The following is a 12760-nucleotide window of genomic DNA, read 5'->3' on the forward strand; positions in this document are numbered from 1 at the left end:
TTTTTATATCTTCTGTTTGCTGATAAGACCATGAAACAGAAAGTACTTTCCCTAGGGTCCGGAGTGTCTGAACTTTTTGCCTCGACTTAAAGTTTTAGGTAGATGCAATCACAAGTAAGGTTGAAATGAATATTTCCATTAAATTGCATATATCTCATGCTGCTAACACTAAGAGATCGAAGTGGTTTAGTATTTATCTATCAATGAGGCAATATCACTAAAAACACACTTTGCAAAATTCCAGGCCCATACAATTCAACAAGTAAGAAACATAAGCACTAATAGAACTGAGCTACCAGGGCTTACAGACTGATAGCACTCACTAGCTACAGTTTAGGTCTCATATCCCTAGATTCTCTTCCTTTAGGGATGGACATATCCTTGCTCACCAAAGCATCAGTGTCCATTTGAAAGTGTGTTGTGCAAAATTACACACAAGCTATAGAATATAAAACTTAAGAGGTATATCATAAAATGTTGTTAAGGTTCTTAGAGTACTGCAGTATAGGTTTCACGCTATAGGAAGGATATTGTGGCTTTAGAGAGAATACAGTGCAGGTTCAATAGGATGTTGTTTGGACCGAGGAAATATAAAGAGAAAGACTTAAAAATGTGGATTTCTTTTTCATTTGAATAATGCAGGTTATGGTGAGATAATTGAAGTGTTTCAAATAATGGAAGGGTAGATAGAAGCAGACAGTTTCCAGTTGAGGGATCTAGAATGATGTGCCATAGATACAAGAATAAATGTAAGAGATTTAGAACTGAGAGCAGAAGTGCTTCTTTACTGAGTTGTTAGGTTGTGGAATTCACTTCCAAGGTTAGTGGTTGAGGCCGAAACTATGTCAACATTCAAGTACAGATGGCTAACAGAAAGGCATATCGGAACAGGGTGGATAAATGTTGTTGAAACCATTTGCTCATGGGGAAGGTAAATGCTGACACAGCCTGGTTGGGCCTAAAAGCCTGTTTATTTGCTCTTTTATATATGGAAGGCCCCCTACTGTTCCTCTGAACTGAGAAATAAGGTGAACAAAATTGAGTAATAGCTATTCCTGGCCATGAATTGAGTAGAATGCTGATATTGACAGGCGACTCTAAAAATTGAGGCGTTTTTGGGGACGTTCATCTAGGGCTGTGAGTTGACACTAAGAGGTTAAAGTATAATAGCAGACAGGTTGGTTTTGCAGGTCATCTCATTCTTGTTCATCCCTGTGCAGCTGATATTAATAAGGCTATCTTGGCTAAGAAGAAACGACTGGAGGTGTACACCAAATCTTCGTTAAAGACCAGCAACCAAAAGATAGAGCAAGTGTGGAAAGTGCAACAAGAAGAAAGGTAATGCAGAGGAAATTTATTTCAATGCCTGTTCGTTTATTCTGCAAACGTATATAAATTCAAATGCACATGAAATATGACATAGAGAAAGAAATTGGCTCATATCCCTTAATGCCACTCATGGTAATTCTACGCTGGGATTATGGAGGCATATCCTGCAGTTTTCAATATTCTACCTCACAGTTCTGATCCCAAGGGGACTCTCACCAAAGCCAGAATTTTTCACAATTCATTGTGATTGTGTCTTGTACATTACCGTGCTATCTGATACTTCAGTTAGATTTCTTTTAGCTAGATACCTGATACCCGTAGGATTCATCATGCTTAGCAGCCTCCGAACCAAACTATTAAGAAACCCACGTGCAATGTTTCTAATTCAAAAGCAAAAGATTGCAGATTCTGGAAGTTTGAAATAAAAACAAAAAATGCTGGAAAAGCTCAGCAGGTCAGGCAGCATCTCTGAAACAGAGTTGACGTTTCAGGTCAAGATGACCTTCCTGTTTTTTATTATTCGTTTGTGGGATGTGGGCGTCGCTGGCTAGGCCAGCATTTATTGCCCATCCCTAATTGCCCTTGTTCAGAGGGCATTTTTTTTAAAAGTCAACCACATTGCTGTGGGTCTGGAGTCACCTGTAGGCTAGACCAGGTAAGGACGGCAGATTTCCTTCCCTAAAGGGCATTAGTGAACCAGATGGGATTTTTATGACAATCGGCAATGGTTTCATTGTCATCATTAGACTTTTAATTCCAGTTATTTATTGAATTAAATTTCCACCATCTGCCATGGCGAGATTCGCACACAGATCCCCAGAGCATTATCCTGGGTCTCTGGATTATCAGCCAAGTGACAATACCACTATGCCACCACTTCCCCATAAGCAAAGTTTCTGTTTGCCTGCTATGGAATTCGTAGACTTGCCTTGTAAAACCATTTACCTAAATTTAGAGATTTAGTGCAAGTGGGTTTAGCACAGGTTTAGCTTTGCTTCCTAGCCCCAAAGTTTATGAGGAGCTACTGTTAGGAACTAACTGTATAAATGAACACTGTTTGCCAGCACGGAACACTGATAAAATTTCCACTGTTTGTTGAGATAGGACTTTCTCTTAGAACACTGCTCCAGGCAAGCCTGCTGGCCAAAGTGGGAAGAATTCTAACCCTAGTGATGAATGTACCTCTTCAGGTTGCATTAACAAGCTAGTCAGGCTAGGTCAATCAGGAGCATTGCAGACTTAGCTAGCTTAGATAGAGGATTTGCATATCTGACACACATAACTCAGCTGCCATCTCTTGTGACATTTTGAGCCAATGCAATCCCAAAGTTTTTCCAGCCTTTCCCCTCCTCCAACTTGTTGGTGACCTGTGGAGAATTTTATTTACCTAGAAAGTAGTGAGGATCTGGAACTCACTGCCAGAAAGAGTGGTAGACGCCGAAACCCTCATCCCATTTTAAAGCATACTTGGATAATGTTCTTGAAGTGCCATAACCTACTGGGTAGGGACTAACAGCTGGAAAATGGGAGCAGGCTGGATAGCTCTTTTCCAGCCAACACAGACATGATGGGCTGAATAGCCTCCTTCTGTGCTGTAAAACCTTTGTTCCTTCCTCTAGACGGCAGTACACCCACCTAAATGTGGAGTACATGGGGAAATCATAATTGTAGAGTTATCGAAAAAGGATTAAAGGTTCCTGACAATTGACATTCTCAGCAAGCACCAGTTTTCTCTGAACTTACCTTCCTCTTTGCCACAAATATTTGCACAGGAATGGCATCAGAGAAATCTATGATTGTTTAAATGGCTTTATTCATTCTTTGGGAAGATCATGATTTTTACACATCGTAATATGTATGGCCAAGATAATCTGACTGGCTCACCAAATGAACCTTCCACCCCTGTTCTGCCATTTCTGCCCCATATCTTGCATTTTATAGCTTGTCTTTTGGATTACTTTTTTTTTGCAGTAATAGACTCACATTTCCAGCGATTGTCTTTTTATTGTTAGTACTGGGAACATTTGAATTTTGCACACTGTGTATTGATTGTAATGTATGCAAACCTTCCTGTACTTTCCAGCAACATTGAACTTAAATCTCAACTTTAACCCTCAGCAGAATGATTTTGTACAGAGTGTTGGATGACAATTCACAGTAGCACCAGATGCAAGACCTCTCGCTTCCATTTCTGACTGCAGCACTCTGAATTTTCCACATCGGTTATTTGTATGATTACTCAGATATCCAATCTGACTGCAATTATGATCATTTATCTATGAATTTCCGCCCTCACCCTGCTTAGCCTGGGCTGGCTTGAAATCACATCAGACTGAGGGGATAATATACTGTCTTTGACAGAGATGGCAGGCTATGGAAAAGTTACCAGAGATACAACATTCATTTTGATCTGATTCAAACCATTGAACCCATTATGTGTTTTGAAACTTTCTCAATATCTAGCTTTAAATTGAGCTCCATGTATGTACAGGCATTTACATTCCTTGACCACCTGCTTTAGGAAGAGAGCCTGAAACAATAGTCCAATTCATTTATAATATTAACAACTTTGCCCTTCAACCAGCTTATATACATTGAAGTCCAAGAATCCTGAAAAAATGCCTCTTGATTTCTGCTCCTAGCGTAGTCTCCCGCCTCACAAATATATTGATGTACTTTCACTATGTTTAAGACTGACCATATCTTCCTGATATCAATTTTGTGGTAACTTACCCACTGCCATATGCCACTGAGTTCACCTGTTTAGATTTATCAGACTTGGAGCCTTGAGAAACATCTGGGGCTAAATTTTCAGGTGGCGTGGGACTGGAGGCAGGCGGGGGACAAAAATACTGGCATCTGGCAAACACTGGTGCTGGTTTCCCAACACCATTCCTGGTGCTGGCAAGTTTCACCAGGCAGGGAAAGGGCTGCCCGGAGACCTCGCCCAATCCATTAAGAAGGCCAATTAACATTTTTGAAGAGCTCATTGAGAACTCGTTAAAAGGCATGTTCTGATTTAAAGGGATGCACGGGCTGCTATCATGGATAGACCAGCTGAATAGAGGCAAACACAGCAGGGAGCCAGTCATGGCCAGCCCAGGGAACTAGTTGGGCCCCATGAAAGGGTAATCAGTGCAGAGGGGTCTTGGCCATTGACACAGAGTGCCAGTGGGTTGGTGCTGGTTGCTGTGGGGTTTTGACTGCATGTTTGGGTAGTGCAAGGGTCATCACCCTCCTGGCATTGCAGGAGCATAGAAGGGGGCAGTGTTGCCAAACACAGATTGAGGGGCGGGGGGCACATGAGCACAAGGAAGGCTGCAATTGACAGTGGGGCATGACTGTCAGGTTTTGGGCCCAGTGGCAATGAGGAAAGCACCCTTCACAGGAAGGTGTTGAACATCAGGAGGGCAGAGGAGAGGGATGAGGTGCAGGAAGGACATTGGGGCCATACCCTCAGCATGGGATCTACTGCTAAAGATTGAGCTACCTTGAGATGATTGAGAACCAGTGCTGCAGGAGAGTGTGGTTCTCCAGGCAGATGATCACAGAGATCTGTACCCCAATCGCCGAAGACCTCACATGTCACAGCACTGCTCGCTATGCCCTACCAGTAGCCATCAAAGCCACTGTGGCCTTGAACTTCTTCACTTCTGGCTTCTTCCAAGGATCAGCCGCAGGCCCGGGTATCATCTCGTGAAATGCTGCACAGCACTGCACCTTGCAGGTCACTAATGCCCTGGTTGCCAGCACAGGGCAGTATATTGAATTCCAGACAGATACAGCCTCGCAGGGACAGAGAGCAGTGGGTCTTCACTCCATCACTGGATTTCCCCAGGTGCAGAGCATCATTGATTGCACCGATGGGGCCATCAAGGCACCCAATGGCTGACCAATCAAATTCATCAACAGGAAGAGCTCCCTCTCTCTCAACATTCAGCTGTCTGTGACCACAAGAGCTTCCTCCATGTGTGCACTCACTTTCCTGGCACCTGCCATGACTCTTTCATCCTCTGTGGGTTCAGGCTGCTGCAGGTGTTCACTCCACCCCCCAAACCCCATGGATGGATCCTAGAGGACAAGGGATATTCCTTGAAGAGATGGCTACTCACCCCTCTATGAGAGCCAGTGACAGAGGCACAGAGACGCTACAACTGAACCCATCTGCTCACCAGGACAACCAGTGAGCCGGCCATCGGGTTTCAGAAGATTGGCTCTGGCGCGTGGGCTGGTCGGGTAGTGCCCTGCAGTGCACTCTTGCAAAGGCCTCACTCATTATGGTGGTCTGCTGTGCTTTCCATAGCATGGTCCTCCAGGCAGGTGTGGACCTTGAAGATAGTGAGCCCCTGGAAGAGGACAGTTCATCAGAGGATGAGGGGGAGCAGAATGTGGAAGAGGAGGAATTAAATGAGGAGGAGAGGGAAGATGCAGAACACTGAGTTACGCTTGCTACACAAGGAAGTGGCCCGGGCCTGCTGTGGGGCTCAAGGGTCTCGTCAAGATGCCATTAAAGACAGGAATCATCTGATTCAGGATTGTTTTAAGTGGCCCAGGATAAACGGCATGGTATGGAACTTACTTTCAGTTGCCTGCGCTAACATTTCTATTGAGGATGTAGCCTGAAATATGTAAACTCTTTGTGCCAATGAAGGATGTGCAGCACATCTTCCCAGAGGTTCCTTGCTTGTCTCCATCCCTTTTTTAATGCTCTGTCATTAATAAAAAGAAGCTCATATGCCTGTCTTCATGTGTCAGTATTTATATGGTGCTCATAAAGGAAAACAATGCATGGTTACAGGTAGAAGACACACCAGTGACCCACTGATGCTCTGCCCCAGACATTGGCCTCTGTACTTAGCCATTTCTATGTGGTGCTCCTCTTGTGGCCTTGGAGGAGATGGAGGCAGCCTGCTCATTTGTCTCATCTTGCGACTGAGATGCACATGGCTCTGGTTTTGTCCTTGGCCATTTCTTATTCAGCTCCCACCCTCCTTTCATATCTGGATTCATTTTCCTTTTTCCATCTGATATCTTAAAAAGTGTAAAGCGCTGCCATTCTCATCATTTGGCAAGCCAGAAATTTCAAGTTTTTTTTAAATGACAAAGTTCTTCGTTTTTAGTGATTTGGCTCATGATTTTTGCATTCTGGATGGAGTTAGGATTGCCACACTTGACCATCAGTTCATTGAGAGCGCTGAGGCAATCAAACCCATCTATGAGCCGAGTCTCTCACATGGGACCTAACTCAATGTTTCCCCGGCCCCAGATGTACATGAGCTCAAATTCTGGGGCTCGATCCGGTCTCTCTGTGACAGAGCTGCTTTTATACTGAACACACAGGGATCTGCACATTGCTGATTCTCTTGCTGCCAGCATCCTGAAATAAAATGTGGGATTCACCAAGCCTGGCTGCTGGAACCACTTAGTAAAATAATACAGTTTGAAAGATTAAATACACAAAACCTTTTCAAATAAGAATTTAAGAAGAAGAAGAACTGTACAACCTACTAACATTTGACAAAACTGCTACATTTCAGTGGATTTGAGATATTTTTCTCATGTCCAGCACAAAACACCATATTTCACTGACAACCCCAAGTTTCTTGTGAAGCAAACATAGTGTTTTTGTAGGTAATGAGAGAAGTACTGGTTACTATCTGTACACTGGAACTGTAACTCCAGCTCTCTTCGACTGACATACCAAACTGACAGGCTATATATCTCACATCACAGCTGCAGATCAACCTTAATGAGAATAAAATTAGAAAGAACACAAATCAAAACAACAGCAGATAGAAACATCTTAGTTTCTTGCTTATATACAGAATTTACCTCAAAACAATAAAAGGTCTCTAAATTCTGTGAGTCTTGCAAGTAGTACTTACTTTGAATCGACATTTGTGATCATGACGTTTATACATGAAATTGGATACTTAAGAAGTGTTATGTAAATCCTACTTGAGCATTGCCTGGAAATTCACTATAGAAACCTCAGCACTTGGCCTCAGTGATGCCCCCATTTGCTTTGGACTGCTACAAAAGAAAAAAAGTTATCTTTTCCAATAAAATCTGTCAAACCCAAATAATGTTTAAGGCAAATAAATTGCCTGATAAGTTTTTCTGATATAAAGGTTACATTTATGAAAAGAACACTTCACTCCCATGATGCTAATTAAGCATTCCACCTCATCAGGGTCACGCAGATCTCTTCACAGCGACACTGATATGTTAGTTGCAGCATTTATTTTCTCTCGTACAGAGAAACAACCCTTCTACAAAATTCCTCTGGAAAATAATGGAGATATTTTAAACTTTCCATAGTTCCTCAGGCTATGAATCCCCGTAAAGAAATTTTTAGCTCTTTTGTGGTTTGAAACCACAGATCCCTATTCTTTCTCAACTTTACAAATGACCTGAATTCAGAAATTATGGGCAGAATTTTACGTTCGGTATGCGGGTGCGCACCTGACACGCCTGAGCATAATATGACCCATAATATGGGCTTGCATCCCGACATCATCGTGCACTCATGCGATATTTTGTTCGGCGGGCATGCACCAGAGTCGGTTGCGTGCCCGCCGATAATTGAAAGGCCTATTAAGGCCATTAACAAGCTAATTATAAACAAATTAACACTGCCCATCCAACCTTATGATTGTCGGGCAGGCGAAAAGGCCAAGCGGCCTTTACATTTTTTAGGAAACCTCATCCATGAGCGGGATGAGGTTTCCTAAAGCAAATAAACATTAACTAAAAACTTTATTTTTGAATTAAAAACATGTCCCAGTTCACATGACAGAGTCACTTGAGGGGACATATTTAAAAAATTTTTTACTGTCTTCGTTAATTTTTTAAAAAAGCGCTTCAATCTCCCTGAGGCAGTTCAGTGCCACAGGGAGATTAAAGCGCTCCTTCGCGCACCCGGCCCGCCCCCACCCCCACCCACACAGGTAGCACTGAGTGCTGCTGCTCACAATCCACACAGAGCGGGCCTTAATTGGCCTGCCTGCGTGAAATCGCGGTGCGGAGCCGATCACGGCAGCGATTGGCTTCCCGACCGTCCCTGCCTCCTTCCGCCGAGCCCGCCCAACAAGGGAAAAACCCTGGCCTATCTGTCAAATTTATCAATGATGCTAAAATGGGGAGAGCAACAAAGACAAAGAACGCACTTAAAGATTCAAAAAAGGAATTTGATAATATTTATTGAATTGGTAAACAAATGACAAATAAAATCTAACACTGGGAAATGTAAAGTGATACATACATGTGTTAATACAAGTATAATATATATAGTCTTTTGAAAGTCCTGGGGATGTGGCTAAGCTAATACAGCATGGAAAGATATACTCAGAATAGTGGAAAAAAAGTTTCACAGTGATGGATCAGACCAATAGCAGAGACAATGGCTTGAGGAACCTAGCTGATTGCTCCACTTAAAAGATTTTTCCATTTCTTTCCAACTACAGCAATTGGGACTCAAGTATAACAATAAAGAAAATTATTTTCTGAATAACTTAGAAGAAGACATTTCACTCATAGCTTCAAAGAAGTGCAGTATCCATGACTGATCCATCTATCCTATTTCAGATCTTAACGATCTCTAGATCTAGATTTTTATTTTTGTTTATGTGTGCAGGCATCTTCATCTGTATCAACTTGACTTCAAAAGAAAATATTAATCAGCTCGGCATTCTGGATACTCAAGTTCCCTACTCAACATACCACCTATCTATAAGGACTCTATGAAGTGTGTGAAAGATTTAGATCAAGGATGTGCCCAGTTTACAGAAGTTGCTGCAGGGTACTGCATGAGTTGGAACTTGTATTGTTTTGGAATCTTTTGAAAGTACTGCTAAAGTGATCCATTATCTATCATTCTGCCGATTGTTCAATTTTGCTTATGTGTTATTTCTGTGTCATAAAGAAATTGATTTAGCCTGAACCATCAATGTTGATCAGGAGTGCACTGTTCACTTGTACTTTTTCTGGTACATACTCCAACAATAGAAGGTTCGTAGTCTGCCTGGAGGTCGACTGTCTGAAATACTTGGTTGTAGGAAGTGCTTGCTGTTTGTGCATTTTATATTGAGCAGGACTACAGAATATTGGGAGGTAGCCTGAATCCTAATATCCACCAGTGCCCATATCAAAGGATCTGTCCCACCTTTTGATGAGAACCAGGAATACTAAGGGGAATCTACTCCACATATCTACTGCTCAGAATAGAATATTGTTTGAAAACTTTGGCCCAGATCGAGATTCATCAGTTTTGTACTTCAAGTCTTTTGTTTTTTTTCTGCCCTTCTGAAGATGGTGATAAGAATCTGTGTGCGTTGCCGTTCCTGACGTATGAGGTGATGGTAACTGGTGTTAATAGTGATGGATGCTGTTTTCCAGGTTTGGTCACTGAGTAGCCATTGGGTGCATTGTTCATGCTATTATTTTTTGCTTTACATTATTTTATTTGTTAGGCAAAAGCTGACCGATGATTACTGTAAGCAGTTTACTGGAATCTTCCAGCAATGGGAGAAAGATATTCAAAAGGCCAAGGACCAAGAAGAGAAAATAGAAGTAAGTGTCTCGACATTATCTTAATAATGTTATTTTATTGTCTGTTTAACCTATCAAATTTATATGCACAAGATTTCTTCAGGATGTTACTTAGGACTGAATGAAGCATGAGTTTCTCACGAGTGGATAAGAACAATGAAAATTAGCATTCAGTAATTGAAACTATGAACAATAGTTAACTTCTTTAAGGTGAAACTAGCACAGCTTCTATAGCTTAAGCTCCACTAAGAAAACTGTTCTACAGTTTGTTCATCAGCGTCCTCCATATAGCTCGGGGATAAGCTTAGATTGGCAGTGGAGAGAACATTGGAGCAAGTGGAGGACAGTTGGCTCTTGGAGCCTGTTCTGTCATTCAGTGAGATCATGGATGACCTGTGACCTAACTCCACATACCCATCTTTGCCCTATACTCCTTAATACTTTTGGTTAACAGAAATATATCAACTTAGTTTTGAAATTAAGAATTGATGTGGCTTCAGTTGCTGTTTGTGAAAGACTTCCAAACTTCTGTCACCCTCAGCATGTAGAAGTATTTCCTAATTTCACTCCTGAAACATCAGGCTCTAATTTTTGCATTGTGCTTTCCAGTCCTAGACTCTGCAAGCAGGGGAATTAGTTTCTATCTATGCTATTTGTGCCCCTTAGTATCTTGAAAACTGATCAAATCACCTTAACTGTAAAAATTCCAGTGAACACAGTCCTAGTCCGTGTAATCTCTCACTGTAATTTAACCTTTGAAGTCCAGATGTCATTCTAGTAAATCAACACTGCAGTCCCTCCAGTGTCAATATGTCCTTCCTAAGGAGTGGTGTGCAGAATTATTCCCAGTACTCCAGGTGTGGCCTAACCAGGGCTTTGCATAGCTGAAGTATGACTTCTACGCCCTTGTATTCTAGATTTGTAGAAAGAAAGGCTACCATTCGATTAGCCTTTTTGATTATTTTCTACACCTGGTCGTGACCTTTTCCTGAACAGTGTACCCGGACCCAAGTCTCTTTGGACCCCCATTGTTTCTAGCTTTGCACCAATTAGAAAGTACCTTTTCCTATTCTTTTTAGATCAAAGTGGATGAAGTCATATTTGCCTACAGTGAAATCCATTTGTCAGTTTTGCTCATCCAATTAAGCTACCAACATCTCTTTGTAATGTTATGCTTCCATCTGCTCTGCTTACAATGCTTGTACATCTTTGTGTCATTGGCAAATTTGGATATTTGGTTTACTATTTCATCATATTTTTTTTAAATTCAGCATTTATTGTCCATCCCCAATAGCCCTTGAAAAGATGGTGCCTTTTTGGGCTGCTGCAGCCCATGTGGGGTAAGTACATCCACAGTGCTGCTAGGAAGGGCGTTCCAGTATTTTGACCCAGCAACAGTGAAGGAATGGCTACATATGTCCAAGTCAGGATGGTGAGTGGCTTGGAGGGGAACTTACAGGTGGTGGTGTTCTCCATCTAACTGCTGTCCTTAGCCTTCTAGATGGTGAAAGTGAAAGTCACCATAGTCCCAGAGTCATTAGAGAGAGACAACTGGTGCTGAGTTTAACCTTAGGGTCACCATACTTCAGGTGAGGGGTAAGGTTGAGAAGGTAGGACCTTCATGGATGACCTCAGCAGGTACAGGAATTGAACCCACGCTGTTGGCGTCACTCTGCATCACAAACCAGCCATCCAGCCAACTGAGCTAACCAACCCCCAATGGTAGCTGTTGTGAGTTTGGAAGGTGCTGTCTAAGGAGCCTTGGTGAGTTGCTACAGTGCATCTTGTAAATGGTACACACTGCTACCACTGTATGTTAGTGGTGGAGGGAGTGAATGTTTCTGGATGGGGCACCAAACAAACAGGCTGCTTTATCTTGGAAAAACTCAGCAGGTCTGGCAGCATCTGTGGAGAAGAACACAGTTAACGTTTCGAATCACAGTTCTGTTGAAGAGTCATACGGACTCGAAACGTTAACTGTGTTCCTCTCCGCAGATGCTGCCAGACCTGCTGAGCTTTTCCAGGTATTTTTGTTTTGCATTTCCAGCATCCGCAGTTTTTTGCTTTTATATAAGGCTGCTTTATCCTGGCTGGTGTTGAGCTTCTTGTGTGTTGTTGGAGCTGCACTCATCCAGGTAAGTGGAGAATATTCCATCACACTCCTGACTTGTGCCTTCTAGATGGTAGACAGGCTTTGGGGAGTCAAGGGGTGAGATACTTGCCACAGAATTCCCAGCCTCTGACCTGCTCTTATAGCCACAGTATTTATTTGGCTGGTCCAGTTCAGTTTCTGATCAGTGGTAACCCCAGGATGTTGATAGTGGGGGATTCAACAATGGTAATGCCATTGAATGTCAAAGGGAGTTGGTTAGATTCTCTCTTGTTGGAGATGGTCATTGCCTGGCACTTGTGTGGCACGAATGTTACTTGCCACTTATCAACCCAAACCTGGATATTGTCCAGGTCTTGCTGCATTTGGACATGGACTGCTTCAGTATCTGAGGAGTTGTGAATGCTGCTGGACATTGTGCAATCAGTCTAAATCGGTAATAAATATGGTGACTAGTTGAGGCCCCCACTCAGATCGTTGGGACCCAACTAGTCACAACATACCATTTAGAATACTTGTCCATTATCCCTACACGCTGCCTCCTGTTGCTCAGTCAATTTCAAGTAGGACAATAATTTTCCTTCAGTTCAATGAGCTTCAACTTTAGCTAACAGTCTCTCATGAGGGACTTTATTAACAGCCTTCTGAAAATCCACATAAATTACAATCATATACAGTCCACTGCCCACCACTTCAGTCACCTCTTCAAAAAATTCAGTTTGATTCTTCTAGTATAACCTATCTTTACAAATTCATGCTGGCTGTCTTTGA

The 12760-nt window shown here is 42.3% G+C and overlaps 1 protein-coding gene across 1 annotated transcript in view; it reads left to right on the forward strand.

The window, feature by feature from the left end:
• The window catches only part of sycp3 (synaptonemal complex protein 3), a 145109-nt gene that overhangs the window by 86461 nt on the left and 45888 nt on the right, over positions 1-12760 (forward strand). Inside the window, exons 5-6 of the mRNA XM_078546899.1 lie at positions 1221-1338; positions 9801-9900. Of these exons, the coding sequence (XP_078403025.1) occupies positions 1221-1338; positions 9801-9900 (218 nt within the window). The remainder of the gene's footprint in view (positions 1-1220; positions 1339-9800; positions 9901-12760) is intronic.

Source organism: Cetorhinus maximus, chromosome 8 (genome assembly GCF_964194155.1).
Source record: "Cetorhinus maximus chromosome 8, sCetMax3.hap1.1, whole genome shotgun sequence".
Classification (NCBI taxonomy): Eukaryota; Metazoa; Chordata; class Chondrichthyes; order Lamniformes; family Cetorhinidae; genus Cetorhinus; species Cetorhinus maximus.